Source organism: Mobula hypostoma, chromosome 5 (assembly GCF_963921235.1).
Source record: "Mobula hypostoma chromosome 5, sMobHyp1.1, whole genome shotgun sequence".
NCBI classification, from domain to species: Eukaryota; Metazoa; Chordata; class Chondrichthyes; order Myliobatiformes; family Myliobatidae; genus Mobula; species Mobula hypostoma.
Window position 1 is genome coordinate 32,528,064 of NC_086101.1, and position 18,580 is coordinate 32,546,643.

The 18,580-nt window shown below is 41.6% G+C and overlaps 1 protein-coding gene across 8 annotated transcripts in view; it reads right to left on the reverse strand.

The window, feature by feature from the left end:
* The window catches only part of atp11a (ATPase phospholipid transporting 11A), a 172,343-nt gene that overhangs the window by 5,446 nt on the left and 148,317 nt on the right, over positions 1-18,580 (reverse strand). For 4 of the 8 annotated variants that reach the window (XM_063048311.1, XM_063048310.1, XM_063048314.1 and 1 more), the window contains one exon: positions 14,671-14,836. In XM_063048311.1, coding sequence (XP_062904381.1) covers positions 14,671-14,836 — 166 coding nt within the window. Of the gene's footprint in view, positions 1-3,171; positions 3,281-3,431; positions 3,581-12,503; positions 12,590-14,670; positions 14,837-18,580 lie in introns of all 8 variants that reach the window. The other 4 variants (XM_063048313.1, XM_063048312.1, XR_010018007.1 and 1 more) reach the window with 3 other exon arrangements.

The following is an 18,580-nucleotide window of genomic DNA, read 5'->3' on the forward strand; positions in this document are numbered from 1 at the left end:
GTGTGGTCCCACTAACAACTTGTACTGTTGTAAGGTGACATCTGAATTCTTGTACTCAATATCCTACTCAACTGTGTCACCACTTTCTGGGCACTATGTAGCTGCAGCCCAGGTTTCACCCAGTTTCTATGATCCTCTCAGAGGCTTTATCATGTATTGTGCAAGTCATGTCCTAGTTTAACTTGCCAAAATGCCACGTGCTGTTCTTCAGACCATTTCCCCACTTGATCTAGATCCTGCTTAAAACTTCACTGTCCACTACACTACTGATTTTGGTGATATCAGTAAACTTACTAACCACACTAACAACATTATTTCCTTGATCTTGCTCACTAATGACATCTCATGGACTTTGAGGCCTTCCTAAATACTTGTTTGAGCACTTTCCTGTTACCTTTATATTCTACAAGGTTCCAGTCCAAAATTTTACATATACTTTAATTTCCTAAATTTAGAACTTTTCGGGTCATCCAAAGTTCCCTCGTCTTACCTAGCTCCTTTCTGGAACAAGACAATTCTGAACTCCACCCAGCTGTTCCTTAAATGATTCCAACATGTCAGGTGTGGACTTGTCCAATGGCTACTGCTCCCAATGAACACCCTCAGCTCCTGTCTTATCCTGTCACAATTTGACCTCCCAGTAAGATATGACTTTATCTTTACTACCTTAAATATGAAGAGTTGTGGTTAAATTCTCAAAATGTTCACTCACTAACAGGCCTGTCACATTTTCCAAAACAAGGTTTTCTCCTCTAGCTGGACTCTACTGTTGGACACACTAAAAAAAAAATCCTGCCCCATCTAAGCCTCTTGTATTAAGGATCCTGTTGTTTTCACACCATTCCATAATCTATCTACATATCTGTTCCTCCTCCTCTCTGTGCCTATTGGGAGCCTGTAGTACAATCTTATCAGCAGAACTGCACCTTTCTTATTTTGGAGCTGCACTCAAATTGCCCCTGCAGATGAGTTCTCCAGTATGTCCTACAGTGACATTCTCCCTCGTCAGTAGTGCAACCCTCCACGTCATTTTATCATGTCTAAGACAACACAAACTAGGACCATCAAAGAATACAGTAGGCTACAGATATGGGCAGAGAAGTCTCCGGTGGTGTTTAATCCAGGCAAGTGCAAGGTGTAATACTTTGGACGATCTAATGAAAGGAGGAATGGTAGACCCCTTCATAGCACTGAAGTACAGAGTGATCATGAGGTCTATGTCCATAGTTCACTGAAAGTGGATAACATGCTACAGGAGGAGTTTGACGTGCTTGCCTTCATTGGCAGGAGTGTTGAGTATAAAACTAAAGCAAGTCATACTGCAGCTCTGTAGAACTTCAGTCAGATATGCACTTGGTGAGGTTGAGCAGGTTGGCACATTATTCACTGGAGAATAGGAGAATGAGAGTGATCGTATAGATGTGTCTAAAATAATGAGGCACATAGTAGGGTGAGCGCACGCAGTCTTTTTCCCAGGACAAGGATTTAAGAACTGGTAGGGATAGTCTGAACGTGAGAGGGAAAAGGTTTAATTGCAGTCTAAGGGTTAACTTTGTCACACAGTGGGTGGTTGGTCTATGGAACAAGATGCCAGAGGAAGTGATAGAGGCAGCTACATTAACAACATTTAAAAAGCACTTGGAGAGATACATGGATGGAAAAGGTTTTATTCAAATATGGCCAAACATAAGCAAATAGGACTAGTTCAGATGGAAGTCTTGGTCAGCCTGCTTCTGTCTTGTGTGACTCTACATCTCTATCCTCTTGTAGGTCAATTTGCACACTGTTTGAGACAACTTTCCCCAGACACACACCAGCGAGTATTGGCCCAGAGCTCCTTTCATTGCCAGGATCATTCTCATACACCTCCTCTAGACCCTCTCCAATACCAGCACAACCTTTCTTAGCTACAGGGCCCAAAAACTGCTCACAATACTCAAATGTGGTCCAACCAATGCCTTATAAAGACTCAGTATGGGCTGTCAAAATGCAAAGAAGCTTCAAGGGGATAACAAATGGGGTAAATGAATAGGCAAGGAACCAGCAGATGGAATATTATGTGGAAAAAGAATACGTCACTAACTTTGGTTTAAAAAAACAGAATATTTTCTTTCAAATGGAACGAGGTTGAAAAGTATCAGTAGGACAGATCTGGGAAACCTTGTACATGAATCACTTAAAACTGATCATTCACAGCGGAAATTGGCCCTTACTGCAGAAATGCCTGAGTACAGGAAGAGAATCAATTTATTCCAGTTCTGGTTTGGGTTGTATTTAGATTGCTGCATACTGTTGGGTCTCCCAAGCTAAAGAACAGACTTGAAACAGAAGGGACAGTAGAGGTACGGCAAATTATGGGTTTGTAACATGGATAGAGATTATGTGGATAGGACCTAAACTCTATTGTGTTTAGTAGAATAAGTAATCATCTTCTTAAAACATAGAAGATTCTTACTACCTCCTTACCTACCTGTACAATCCTGTAGTTTCCCTAGTTAGGTGTCTAAAATCAAGGGTCATAGTCTCAAGATAAGGCGTTGGCTGCTCAGGACAGACATAGCAACTTCTTCATTCAGAGGTCAGGGAATCCTTTAGGTTTCCTACCTAAGAGGGTTGTATTTGCTCAGTCACAGGGAATGCAACACAAACATCAACAGATTATTAGACAGAAGGCAATCAATGGAAATGAGGTAGTGAGGTAAAAGATTCGCCATAATATTACTGAATGATGGAGCAGCACAAGGAGTGAATGGGCTGCTTCTGCTTCTACTAATCATGTTTTTAAGAAACTCCAGTCAAGGTTGTGATTTGCATTATATGGTGAACTCTCTGGGTATTTCACCATCAATCATATTTACTTTGGTAAGTAGATCACACACAAAACGCTGGAGGAATGTCCCCTTGTTTGTGACTGGGAAGCAGATGCTTCTTTTTCCGGGCAGTACATTCTTCCATCATTTATCCCAAAAATTTCACCATCTTGTCAGAACCAGGAAGACCCAAATCTAGTTTAACTGGATTTGGGCTCATTTCTTTTGACTTAGAAGAAATTTTCTAGAAAGATATTGGCTCGTTGGCCTTTTAAAGACTTTGAGCAGGACTGAATTCCCTCTTACACAGTGAATAAGCAAATTGGAAAATGAGAAGTAACTAAAAATGTGTGGCTATTACCTAACATTTTACATTATGCCTCAGCGGTTGAATTCGCGTTCCAAAGAGGTGTCTGTACGTTGTTTTCAGAGCCTATTGTAACACTGCCAGCTTTATCTCTGAGCATTTCCTGCAATGAGGAGGGGAAACTCCCTAAAACTTAAGCAGATGTTGGTTTTAAACAGGTGAAAATCCCCTCCAGTGTAATTCAATTTATAATTTCAATTCATCATTCACTTTTGTTTAATCAATCCCAGTGAATAAATACAAAATATACCAACCCGCATTGGAATACTTGAATGTAACAGGTGGAAGATAATGTTCAAACCAGTATAGTTATCACAGGTCAGTAAAGCTCAACATGGAAATTCCAGGTGCTCCAAACCATTGCAGCAAACTTTCTTCCACTGAACACCTGACGAAGTCCTCACTGAATCACAGAACATTTTGATAAGGTTCATGCACAATTTGTACAATGATTTCACACTGACTATATAAATACTAAATGCTACCTCAGCCAAATGATCTATTGCACATTTTAACCCCCACTCCATTTATACATGTGCCTTTCCTTATCTAAATACTAAACACTAAATATAATTATTTGCCCATCTTTAACTTGTACATACAGAGTATAAGAAATTCACTTTTTTGTATGGTACTTATCGCGAATCAACAATATATCAGAAAATGGTAACAATATGATTTTGCAGTTACTTTTACAGTTCGGGTAGTCCAAGTGCAAATTGTAATCTCCAAGATCCTCCGCACAGAAATGTGACATAACCACATGGATAATGATTTAGAGATTATCCTCTCAGGCAGTCCTTTGGATTGTGTGAATTCTCAGGTCACTGATGAGACCAGTGTGGGAGCTATGGACCCATGATCATCTGATGGGACAGGTGATGCCGGATTGCCGGATAGGATGGGTATTTTTTATGGTTGTGCACACCTTCCATTGTTTAAATGGGCTTCTACATGCTTTTCAATGGAACCATTTATTAGATTAGATTCAACTTTATTATCATTGTGCCGAGTACAGATACAAAGCCAATGAAATGCAGTTAGCATCTGACCAGAAGTGCAAAGAATAGTGTTATTTACAAAATAACTGCAAATTTTATAGCATGCTGAATGCCTTCCTTCACTTTGAACAGCCAAAAGAGAGATGATCTCGTCCTTTTGCACAATAGCAATTTTGTATATTCACCTGGGAAAGCCTACCTACTCGATTAATTGGGGAAATCGTCTTCGGATGCCTACATTTCAGTTGAACTTAACCATACCCATTTCCTAAGGCATAGCCCTGATGTGGGATGAAGCTACCAACAGGATCCTTCACAATGCCTCTGGCTTCACTAATGGCCGACTATAGATCCCAATACAGCAACAGAAACTACTGGAGACACCACCCAATCTCCCAGGCCAGGAAATCTGCATCAGAATGAACCTGGCATAAGTGCTGTGGCCCCAATAAAGTCAAAGAGGAGTGGCACACTTTTACAGTCAGCTTTGCAGAAAGCATCACATAGGTATTAGTGGCCACATCAAGCATTTTCTGTTGTTTGCCCATGAAAAGCAAAAAACACCCCATGGGATAATGCTATGTGATCCTAAAAGTTTGACATTGCAAAGTAAATTTATTATTAGAGTTATTATTAGTTTATTATGTACTATCCTGAGATTAATTTTCTTGCAGGCATTCTCCGTAGAACAACAAATCAATGAGAAATTACACACAACAAATACTAACAAACAACCAATGTGCAAAATATGACAACCTGTGAATAAATAACACTGGGAACAGCCGTTGTAGAATTCTTGTAAGGGAGTCTACAGTTTGTGAATCAGTTCAGAGTTGAGGTGAGTGAAGTTATCCATTCTGGTTCAGAAGCCTGATAATAACTGCTCCTGAACCTGGTGGTGTGGGACCTGAGGCTTCTGTACCTCCTTCCTGATGGCAGCAGCAGGAAGAGACCATGGATTGGATGGTGGGTTCCTTCATGCTAGAAGCTGCTTTCTTGTGGCAGATTTGCTCAATGGTCGGGAGGGCTTTGCCTGTGATGGACTGGGCTGTATCCACCTTTTTTTGTAGGATCTTTTGTTTAAATCCAGATTCCTAGTATATTGCCTTGATGCCACAGATTTAAGCTAATGAACCACGTCAGGAACTGATCCCTGTGGCACATTTGTCACACGCCTCCAGTCTGAGAAACAATATTCAACCATCGCTCTCCGCTTCCCATCATACCAATTACAAATCCAATTATTGTCTCTCTCTGGATCCAATGCAATCTAACCATCTAAACTAACAAAGTCTCATGAAAACAATCTTTCCCTCAACATCAGCAAACAAAAGGAATGATCATTGACTTCAGGACAGGGTGTGTGTGTGGGGGGGGGGGTCGGGTAAGGAGGGGGCATATACTCCTGTTTACATCAACAGTGATGAGGTTAAAAGTGTTGAGAGCTTCAGGGTCCTGTAAGTGAACATGACCAGTAGCCTGACCTGGTCCGACCTCGTTGACACCAGTCAAGACCGCTCACCACCATGGTCAAAAAAGCTCACTAGCACTTCAACTTCCTCAGGAGGCTAACGAAATTTGGCATGTCCCCTTTGACCCCCACCAATTTATATTGATGCACCATAGCAAGAATTGCACCTGCATGCACCACAGCTTGGTATGGCTCATGACAGCATGAAAACGCAGAGAACTGTGGGCACAGCTCACCACATGGCAACCAGAGATGATCTTGGTCAGAGTCTGTGTATGTTCACCTCAATGTGCTTTAAGGTCAACAATTCCTACTCACAGCACAAGACATCATCACTCACTGCCACAAGTCCATAAGATATGGAAGCGGAAATAGGCCATTTGGCCCATTGTGTCTGTTCTGCCATTGAATCATGGCTGATTTCTTATTCAACCCAATACTCTTACCTCTCCCTGTAACCCTTAACCCTCTTACCATTCAAGAACCTATCATTCACTGCTGAAATACACCCAATAGCAGCCTTTGCAGACCTTTGTGACAAGGTATTCCACAAGTTCACCACCCCCGGTGAAGAAATTCCTCCTCATCTCAGTTTAACAGGTTGTTTCTTCATTCTGATGCTGTGCTCTTGGACCATGGACTCTCATCTCCACAGAAATATCCTCAGCACTGTAGCCTCTAGGAAACCTCTTACTTTTAATATACCCTCTTGCCAGATCTATTTCTCTTACGTCCTCCTGATTTCTCTCATGTCCCTCTATATTTCTTATGATCATCAATGGTTTCACCTGATCCCACTAAACCCTATGTATGGCTCCTTTTTCCTCATCAGAGCCTTAAAATCTCTCTTCAACCAGGATTTTCTAATCTTGTCAGCCTTGTCCTTCACCCAAGCAGGAACATGCCATCCCACTTGATATCACACATAAAAGCCTCCCATTTACCGCTCATCCTTTTTACCAGCAAACATCGAAATAGCCAAGCAGATTATTAATGTACCTCAGCTATGCTTGCAGAGTGGCTTCAACTTGCCTAAACCTACCTGCATGTGTTCCTCATACTATCTGCTTGAGCTTGGCATTGAAAAATGGTACCGACTGCTGCACAAATCCATTTAACAACACAACCTCAGAGTGGGCTGCAAAAAACCTGGGAACAGTTGAAGTCTGAAGAGAAAGGGCAAACCAACAGTAACTACAACTAAAATTTATAACACTCTGCAACAAAGTAAAAGTAAATCCTAATAGATTCTATAAGTACATTTCAGAGCAATAGCTTATCCAGGAAAGAATAGGGTCCCTTGTGTGGATGGCTATGTGTGGAGTCAAGGGAGATGTCTTAAGCAAATACCTCTCATCTATATTTGGAATGGGAAAAGGGTATGGAGGTTAGCAATTCAGGGGAGAGAACTGTGACATCTTGAAATATTTCAATATTACAAACGAGGAGGTGCTGGTACGATTGAGGCACATAAAGGTGAATAAATCCCCATGGCCTGATGAAGTGTTTCCTGTAACATTGTGGGAAGAAAGGGAAACAATTGCTGGGGCCCCGGCAGAGATAACCGTATCTTACCTAGCCATTGGGGTAGCAGTACCAGAGACTAGAGGTTCGCCAATTTTCTAACTTTAATTAAGGAGGTCTGCAAAGGCAAACCACATAACTTCAGGCCAGTAAGCTTAACATATGTGGTGGGAAAGTTACTGGAGGGGATTCTGAGAGGCAGAGTCTATCTGGAAGGGCAAAGACTGATTACAGATAGTCAGTATGGCTTTATGTGTGAGATATCATGGTCTCAACAAATTTTATTTCCTTTTTTTTTAAAAAAGGGGTGCTATGGTGACCGAGAAGATTGGCAAGGTAGGGTGGTAGATACTATCTACGTGGAAGGCTTTTGACAAGCTCCTGTCTGGCAGGCTGGTCTGAAAGGAGAGGTTACCTGGGATTCGGGCTGAGATACTGGAGCTAATGGAGTAAAAAAGGGGGTCAGAGAGTGCTGTAGTTGAGTTTTCTTCCTCAGATTACAGACTTGTGAAAAGCAGAATGACCAAAAGGCAGTAAGTCATAGGAGCAGAATTAGGCCATTCGGCCCATTGAGTCTGCTCTGCCATTCAATCATGTCTGGTTTACTTTCTCTCCCAATAACAGCAACACTTAAAAGACATTTGGATAGGTTCACAGATAGGAAAGATTTAAAGGGTTGTGAGCCAAATGCAGGCAACAGGGACTAACTCAGGAAAGTGCCTTTGGTATGAACAAGTTGGGATGAAAGGTCTATTTCCATGTTGGAAATAGACCTTGGCAGCTCTCCTCCACTTTAATCCCTGGATGTGTATTCCTCACGGTGACTGTGGCTCAATGCAATTTGTCACCTCCAATTGGAACTTCATGGTTTCCATCATCTACATCTACATGTATCTGGAGTATGATGGAATGCCTTCCTCTTACATCAATGAATGCAGTGCCAACTCTCAAGACCATGACATTATCCGCTTGACATCTCACCTACCATCTTAAACATTCATTCCATCCATCAGCAGTTCCTATGGCTACAGTGTGTTACATCTAAAAAAAAAGGTCCTACAGTTATTTGCCCAAGCCAGTCCGACAGCATATCCCATACCCGCAGCCTCTACAACCAAGAAGAATAAGGACAGTACATTCTTGGGAACACACCTGTAGATCTACCTTCAGGTCACACATCTTGCGACATAATCTACCTTAAATAGGACTCTGGTGGCTCACCTTCACCTCCAACACCTCCACACTCCTATTTTCCCCCGATTACAGTATGTAACATAGAACATAGAAAGCCTACAGCATAATACAGGCCCTTTGGCCCACAAAGCTGTGCTGAACATGTCCTTACCTTAGAAATTACCTAGGGCTATCCATTGCCCTCTATTTTTCTAATGTAACATTCATGTCTCGCCAAAAGTTGCAACATAGGGACAGTGTAATGAAGATCATTTTTGATATGCTTGCCTTGTTCGTCTGGGGCATTTCTACATAACATTAGTTAGACTAAATTTGGAGTAGTACAAGCAGTTCTGGTCACCATATGACAAGAAGGAATCAATGGAGAAAATGCAGAAGAGATTCACTGGCATGTTGTTTGGAATGGAGTGATGTTATAAGGAGAGACAGTGTAATGTTTGATGCAGAGGGGAGGTTTATAAAATTATGAGGAGCATAGAGCCCTCAGCCCGCGATGTTCACATTCAACTCACTCTAAAATCAATCTAAACCTCCTCTCCTACATAGCGCTCCATTTTTCTGTTATCTATGTGCCTATCTAAGAGTTTCTTAAATGTCCATAATGTACCTGCCTCAACTACTACCCCTGGCAACACATTTCATGCACCCAGGGTAGGTTCAAGGTGGGCCAGGAGAAATTTAAAGGGCATTTGAAGGCACTTTTTTCCACTCAGAGGGTGGTGGTTACCTGCAATGAGCTGCCAGAATAGGTGGCAGAGGACTGGTGTGGCGAGTGGTGTACCACACACAGATAGGAGGGAGGGTACACTTAGGTACTGTGTTGATATTGATCAGTTTGTAACTTGGCAGACTGAATTTATTCCCAATGTGCTAGTTGATGCATTGTAGTAAGTCTAATGGGGATAGGACTCACACTGTGAAAGGAGCGGTGAGAAACAGAGAGACCTTGTTATACAAGTTCACAGATTCCCGAAGGCGGCTGCACAAGTAGATGACATGGTTCATAACACAGCACAGAAACAGGCCCTTCAGCCCAACTTGTCCATGCAAACCGAGATACCTAACTACTTCGATTGCCTTTGTCTACCTTGACTCAGAGCCCTTGACACATTTCCTGTCCTGTGTCAGTCCAAACTTTGTAATTGTACCTGCTTCTACGACATTCTCTGTCAGCTCATTTCTCATACCTACCACCCTGTGTGGTAAAACTTACCCCTCAGATATTCATAACTATTTTCCCTCTACCTTTAGATTCACTCACCTTGGAAAAAAGACTATGATTATCTACTCCATCTATGCCCATCAATGTGCCTCCTCTGTTCAATCTATCTAATCGCTTCTTGGAACTGAAGTCCTCAGTCCGGGCAATATTCCTGTGGTTGTCTAATGAACCCTTTCTAGCTTAATCACATTATTCCTCTAGCAAGGCAACCAGAAAAACAGACCGTGCAGCCTGTACAACTTAACATGGCTTCCAGCTCAATGTCTCAGTCGATGAAAACAAACATACCACATGTTCGTCGCCACTCTGTCTAACTGTGTCATTACTTTCAGAAAGCTATGCATGTGTACTACAATGTTTCACTGTTCAGTAATATTTTTCAGGACTCTGCATTCACTGTGTATATCCTGGCCTGGTTTAACTTCCCAAAATGCAGGGCTTCACACGTGTCAGTGTGAAATTCCATCAGTCATTCCCATATCCACTTCCCCAGTTGATGAAGATCCTCTTGTAACCTTAGGTTGTGGCTTCCTTCACTCCATATAGGAGATGAAGGAGGGCAAGATGATACTGCCTCACAGACAAGAGAAAATCTACAGACGCTGGAAATCTGAGCAACACGCACAAAGTGCTGGAGGAACTCAGCATGCCAGGCAGCATCTATGGAAAAGTGTACAGTCGATGTTTCAACACAAAACATCGACTGTATGTATTGTTCTCCATAAATGCTGCCTGGCCTGTTGAGTTCTTCCAGCATTTTGTGTGTGCTGCCCCACAGAGCCGGGACGTAGAATCTAACAGCATGGAAATCATGGTACAACTTAATAAAACTTTGGCCAGGCCACAGCTGGAGTACTGTGTGTAGTTTTGGTCAGCTTGCTATAGGTAGGACAAGGTGGTGCTGGAGAAGGTGGAGAGGATTTTGCCTGAGATAAAACATTTAATTTATGAGGAGAGACAGGCAAGGCTGTGTTTGTTTCCTTGGATTAGAGAAAGGTGAGAGGAGACCAGTTAGATAGATGTACAGATGTATGAGGTGTGATTGTGGAAAAGCTTTTCCACATAACAGAGATGTAGTTTTAAGGTGAGCAGTAATGGCACCAGAAGGAATCAGGGGAACGTACGTGTTTTCATTCACAAGTTTGATGCAGTTATGAACACATTGCCTGGGTAGCATGGTGGGGTGCACAATACTTTACAGTACAAGCGACCCGGGTTCAATTCCTGCCGCTGCCTGTAAGGAGCTTGTATCTACTCCCTGTGACCACGTGAGTTTTCTCCAAATGCTCCGGTTTCCTCCCACAGTCCAAAGACGTTCCGGTTGGTAAACTGATTGGTCATTGTAAATTGTCCCATGATTAGGCTAGGGTTAAATTGGGAGATCGGTTGGCTGCATGACTCAAAGTGCTGGAGGGGTGTATCCCGCACTGTATCACAATAAAAAATACCTGAAGGAGTGTTTTAACAACAGGTGTGGGAAAAGTGGGAATGCTTAAGGTGCAAAAACATCAGGGAAGAGGATGAGTCTTCGGAATGGGAAGATCAAAAAGCTTGAGTAGAAGATAGGTTAAAATAGAAACGGGAACAGTTATGGAAATTCCATCATTGTGAAAAGGTGCAAGCAGAATACTGAACAGGGTGGCTGGGTGGGCCTCTACTCACAAGAATGAGAGCATCCACCCTGTTATCACCCTCAGAATCTGAAACGTTTCAATCACATCACCTGAGGGTGCTTCCCTTTGTCCAGTACAGGAACAAGGGAGACCGTTTCAGAACATTTAAGTTGATGAGGAAATTCTTCTTTCGGAGGATCTGAATTTTTATAATTTTCTGTTCTAGAGGGCTGTGGTAAAAGATTCACTGAAAATATTTTAGGTGAATATTAACAAGGGATTTGAACTCAAAGGGGTCATGTGATGGGGGGCATAATGTGATGGGGCGGGCAGCCAGAATGTGCGGTTGAGACTAAGATAAGTTATGATCTTCTCGATACAAGATTGTTAATGTCATTTGCAGTACACGAGTGAAAAGGAGAACAAAATAACTGCTAATCGGAACCAATGCAGAACAAAAAAAACACAAGAAGATAAAGAAAGCTTGAGTGGCCAATTGATCTCATCCAGGTCCTGGTTATACATTCTGATCATCTGGAGATTGGATGTTTCACAAGTCATGCACTCCACACTCTGCAATTCATGGGGAAGAAACTTTCAACAATTTACTAAAACTGCCTGAGAAAACTGAGGAGTAACCACCCTAGAAACATGCAATGAATAAAGGATCTACTATAATTAATTCTTGTACATTCATGTAAAGTATTGCCTTTAGCCTTCCCTGGCACTGCTTCAGTTTCCATCTATCAAAGCTTAAGATACTCCTTGAGGGAGAAGCGTCAACACGGAGATTGCATTTGTAGGAAAACATGATCTGCCAAGTTTTGTCGCACTAGGAACAGGCAATGAATGTGTCACCAACATTTAAAGGAAGGCTAGTTTGAAATGACAGTCAACCATCAAAGGGTACAGCGGTATTAGTCACCACCTAACACAGTGCAAACGTTAACTTCATCAGCATCAACTGCTTTCCAAATTTTCATTGTACCACCAAACATTGTTTGAAGTCAGTACTGGGAATCATTTCCTAGAAATACTCTTTGGATTGGGAATATCTCAAGCATGAAAGCTCTACAGCACAAAACAGCATATTCACACCAAATAATGAAAGGGAATATTGTGGATTTAGCACACTCTAAATAATTATTTAGTGGTTACAATTCAAATCACTGGCTCCCCCTATGTCTCTGTTAAAGCCACTACTGAATTATTTCTTCATTAAAATCTTAAGACATGCACTGACCGAAGTTACCACTGAAAAGCCATCTCTTGTACACATTGAAGTCAGAGAGAAGAGTCACCTTTTCCTTTAGAAGCTTAGACTGCTGGAAGTCTGGGAAAGCATAAAGACGGTAGACTGTTCAGCAGTAAGGTATTTTCGCTTTGTCTGCAATTTTCCCGATGACAATAGGATATGAAAACCCAATATCCATTGACAAACAGCAAAGGTTGGGCAGTGACAAAAAGAGAAAGCACAAGGAGAGAAAGACAAGGGAGAAAGCTGGTTAAAGGCTCTATAGAGGAACCCAAAAATATTTAAAATTTAGCACATTCAGGACACTGGATACATTTACAGACAAGTGCATAATGCAAATACAAATCTCTGTACGACAAATACAGTAACTTGTACTTAAGGCATGCAGAAAGCTGTGTACTCCACATTGCAAAATCATGAACATGTAGGGATTTCTTTCATATACACAAACCCATTTACAAACTGTGAAGAAATCTGTGCACAAAATATTGTCGAATTGTTAATAGTTCCCAGAACTAATGTTTTGAAATTGTTATACATTCTTTCTAAAAATCAGTTCATTCAAATGAAAAATATCCTCTGTTCAGAAAACAAAACGATCACTCCCTAAGAATGACAGAGAGGCAACTGTGTTGGTATATTAAAAACTACGGTCTGGACAAGGACAATATATATCCAAATGTTTGTCTACACAGAGCTAGTTTCTAATATGAGAAGGAAAAGACATGCACAAGGTTGTGAGGTGTAGACTGTGATATTTTGAAATGCTTTTCAAGGTTTAACAACATAAACTCTACAATGGCACTGAGAAAGTCAAGCTCCATGTCATGGGGGAAGAGATGGAGGCTGACACAATGGAGATGAGAAAGAGAGCAGATCCTTACAAGAATCCCAAGTAATATCATGAAGAGAGGAGTGAAGCTAATATCAGAGAGACACTAGACAACAAAAAAGGTACCAAAGATGATGGCTTGGATAATGATGTCCAATTCAGTAGGCTCCGTCACAAGAAGGGATAATACACAAGTTACATGCAATTTTATTCATGACTCCAGAGCAGTTTTGATGTGGGAAAGAGAGAAAGACCTGCTTTCGATGTGTCTCCAAATTTGAGGAAGGACATTCTTGCTATTGAAGGAGTGCAGTGTAGGTTCACTGGGTTAATTCCCGGTATGGCGGAAATGTCATATGTTGAAAGACTGGAGCGACTGGGCTTGTATACACTGGAATTTAGAAGGATGAGAGGGGATCTGATTGAAACATATAAGATTATTAAGGGATTGGACACACTAGAGGCGGGAAACAGGTTTCCAATGTTGGGGGGGTCCAGAACCAGAGGCCACAGTTTAAGAATAAGGGGTAGACCATTTAGAACGGAGTTGAGGAAAAACTTTTTCACACAGAGGGTTGTGGATCTGTGGAATGCTCTGCCTCAGAAGGCAGTGGAGGCCAATTCTCTGGATTCTTTCAAGAAAGAGTTAGATAGAGCTCTTAAAGATAGCGGAGTCAAGGGATATGGGGAGAAGGCAGGAGCAGGGTACTGATTGTGGAACTTATGATCACAGTGAATGGTGGTGCTAGCTCGAAGGGCCGAATGGCCTACTCCTGCACCTATTTGTCTATTGTCCTGGTCAATTATCATGAAGTGCTTAGAACACTACAATGCCTCTGAATAAAGATGGGGCTAAAATCTCCAAGTTGGACCTTTGTTTTAGGCAATCTGATTTTACCCTGTTAATTAAGACCAATGGTCATATAGATGACACCCAGATTACAGGAAGGTTGCATTCCAGAAAGAGATCTACATTACAATTTTCTATAACATGAAACTGTATCTAACTCAAATGTGTCAATGTAAAGACTGTAAACCAAAATTAAGTTGACTTATTTACCATCTTTTGCAAATAAATTACGCAAGAACAAATTTTATTCTGCTTCTTGAATTTTTGGATAGTGATTGGTGATTTCTGCAAGGAAAAATTTCTGTAACACAAACAATTGTAACACTGGTGCCCATGTTTGTTAGTAGTGTTTGATTCACCTGGTGGATAGCAACGGCTCTCAATTTAGAGAACAATGAGCAACATCATACTTATACTTTTGTCCTTTAGTTAAATCAGTCTATTCACTGCCAATTCAGCTGCATTACACAGCCACATGTTCCCATGTACAGTATTTATTACTAATTCCCACTACTGCATAAAGAATGTTACCTGAACTCTATCCGCTGCTGTCGGCCAAAGCTGCCTGCAGATGACCTTTTTAACAACATCTGGAAGAAGGCTGACAGTCAGTAGTAGTGTAATCCCTAACCAGGCTGGTCCTGCCGAGAGCATCTGTATGAAGACATAGTACATTGTCTGGTAATCCAAGAAAGGCCTAAGAGAAGAAAAAAAATAACAAATATCATTTAGGAAACAGTGGTAGACTACACTTAGATTTAAAGATAAAATAAGATGCATATGCATAACGGTAGAATACACTGACCACCCATGCCAGACCACAACATGTAGACCTATAAATAATTGGTGTACATGTATTAATTGGTTTGACAGTTCGTGCATATAATCATTCTTCAATCCTGTGAAATTTGAATTTGAAGTTTGGCTTTTTAATATTAGTATAGAAAGGGTTTTGAAAAAAAAATGATGGGGATTGCCTGTGACTTTAGTAATAAGTATATAAGCAGGCTTTACAAGGATATAAATAGCTGCCCATGTGAACAAGATTGTAATTGGAATGGATTTATTATTGTCACGTGTACCGAGATACAGTAAAAAGTCATCCTGTGTACCGATCAAACTGGCCAAATGATTTCCCAGTGAAGTGGAATAGAACAAGGTGAAACAGATCGTGTAGAATCTGGAAAAAATATGAGGTCATCCATTTCAGACGCCGTTTCTTTTTTAAATGAAGAGAAATTGAGAAACATTGATGTACAGCGGAACATGGGTGGTCATATACAAAAGTCAATAAATAAATAACATGTCACTACAGTAAATTAGAAAGACAGGTTACGTTGGATTTTAATGCTGGAGGATTTGACTACATACAAGCATATAATTTGAGAGCAGGAATAGGCTACTCAGGCATGCTCTGCCATTTAATAAGATCACTATCTACATGAGGGAAGTGCAAGACAGATATATTCCAAATAAAAAGACATTTTCAAAGGGAAGAAGGACACTACCATGACTGACAAGTGAAGTCAGAGCCAAAGTAAAAGCAAAAGAGAGGGCATACAAGGAAGCCAGAGCTAGTGGGAAGATAAAGAATTGGGGAGCTTTTAAAAACTTGCAGAAGGAAACTAAGAAGGTCATTCGGAAGGAAAAGATGAATTATGAGAGAAAGCTGGTGACTAATATTAAAGAAGATACTAAAAGCTTTTTTAAGTATATGAAGGGTAAAAGAGAGTGGAGGGTAGATATAGGACCAATACAAAATGACGCTGTAATGAGAGATGCAGAGATGGAAGAGGAACTGAATGCGTATTTTGCATCAGTCTTCACAGTGGAAGATGGCAGCAGTATACCGGACATTCAAGAGTGTCAGGGAAGCGAAGTTTGTGCAGTGAAAATTATGAGTGAGAAGGTACTCAGGAAGCTTAATGGTCTGAGGGTGGATAAATCTCCTGAATGTGATGGAATACACCCTCTGGTTCTGAAGGAAGTAGCTGGAGAGATTGCAGAGACATTAACGATGATCTTTCAAGAATCGATAGATTCTAGCATTGACCGGATGACTGGAAAATTGCAAATGTTACTCCGCTATTTAAGAAGGGTAGGAGGCAGCAGAAAGGAAACTATAGACCTGTTAGCCTGACATCAGTGGTTGGGAAGTTGTTGGAACCGATTGTTAGGGATGAGATTACAGAGTACCTGGTGGCACATGACAAGATGGGCCAGAGCCAGCATGGTTTCCTGAAAGGAAAATCCTTCCTGACAAACCTACTGCAATTCTTTGAGGAAATTACAAGCAGGATGGACAAAGGAGATGAAGTAGACGTGGTGTACTTGGATTCTCAATAGGCCTTTGACAAGGTGCCGCACATGAGGCTGCTTAGCAAGATAAGAGCCCATAGAATTACAGGGAAGTTACTAGTGTGGGTAGGGCATTGGCTGGTTGGCAGAAAATAGAAGAGTGGGAATAAAAGGATCCTATTCTGGCTGGCTGCCTGTTACCAGTGGAGTTCCACAGGAATCAGCGTTGGGACCGCTGCTATCTACGACATAGGCAGAGATGGATAGGTTCTTGATTAGCCAGGGTATCAAAGGGTATGGGGTGAAAGCAGGGGAGTGGGGACAACTGAAGGAATTGGATCAGCCCATGATTGAATGGCGGAGCAGACTCAATGGGCCGAATGGCCTACTTCTGCTCCTATATCTTATGGTCTTATGATATGCTTTACTTTCTACAAGAGCTTTTCATGCGGCACTGTATTAACAAACCAAGTATAGTATATCCTCCATTTCTCCTTTATCAGTAGCTTACGTTACCTTTTCAAAGAATTGCAATGAACTAGTCACATGTGATTCTCCTTTCACACAAAAAGTGCATTCTATTGTCGATACCTTTAGTTTTTATGTGTCCTATGGCAACTTCTACAACAGTGTAGTTCTTTGTGCACCAATACATAGGGCCTTGATGAGTATCATGTACAATTCTGATCCTGCTTTCCTAAAGAGGGCTGTGTTTGCTATTGAGGTAGTGCAGAGATGATTCACCAAAATGGTTCCTAGGCTGACGGGTCAACTATACAAGAAGAAACTGAATAAGCTTGTTCTTTATCCTACAGAGTTTACAAGAGTGAGTGGTTGCCACCTGTGATGTAGAGATTTCTTGGATGGCTCAAACAAAAGCTTCCCCTAACTGAGTAATCACAAACCAGGGATCACAGTCTCAAGTTAAGTGGTAGGCCACATGCAGTTGAAATGAGAAGCAAGATGGTGAACTTTGGGGTTTACTGCCCTGAAGGGCTGTGGAAACTGTGACTGTGCTTATAACATATCAATAGATTTCTGGAAAATAGTAAGTTCAAGGGATATGACCGTACTGATTTCCAGCACAAGGAATTTGCATCAAGTGGAACAGCAGCCATGTTATTGAGTGATAAAGCAGACTTGATGGGCCAAATTGACAACCCCAGCTTTTATTTCTGAGTCCCTACAGGAAGCAGGGTGGGAGGAGCTGTGGGAGTCTTGTCATGGATATTGTTCAATAACCTTTCCTCTGGCATATGAAGAAGTCAAAAAAGGAAAAGAAAGAATCAGAGCTGGACCATATTAAAACGAGAGCTGGCAGCAACTGTAATGAGTTATCTATAAGAGCAGGAGCCAGCAGCAACTGGAGAAAGGGTTTAGGAATGAGAAGACCTCCATATATCCCACAAAGAAACAAGATAGCTTGGACTCTGACAACATCCCATGGTTCCTCTTTTAATCAAAGAAGGTGAGCTGATGGACAAGTTATTCAATGTGACAATGAGCTTGGACAAATGAAGGAGAATGATGGTGGAGGAGGACGTTGAGTTAGTCAAGGTCCTTATCTCCATCATGGTTATTATTGCAGCATCCCTCACCTGGATCCCACTTGCTTCAAAAAGGAATCAGACATACCAGTGCCCAAATGAGCTGGGTGAGCTGCCTCGAACACTGTGGTCTGGTGGCATCCACAGCTACTGTGATGAAACTTCATGTTCCTGGGCATCTTGGAGGATCTACTCTGGACGCAACATTTTGATGCAATCATGAAGAAGGCAGGCCAGTGTCTTCTTCACTATTCTTCACTAGGGGTCTGAGAAGACTTGGTATGTTGCCGAAGACCATAGCAATTTTCTACAGATTGAAGGAGAGCATTCCGACTGGTTGTCGTGCCACGTGGGGCGTGGAGCCTCGAATGCACCACGCTGCCTGGTAATGATCAAGAGGCTGCAGGCTCAGCCAGCTCTATCACAGGCACAAGTCTCCCTACCATCAAGGGCATCTTCAAAAGGCTGTGCCTCAAGGAGGCAACATTCATCATTGAGGACCCTGATCAACTGGGACATGCGGTCTTTTCATTACCACCATCGTGGAGGAGGTACAAAAGCCTGAAGACCTGCACTCAATGTTTTAGGAACAGCTT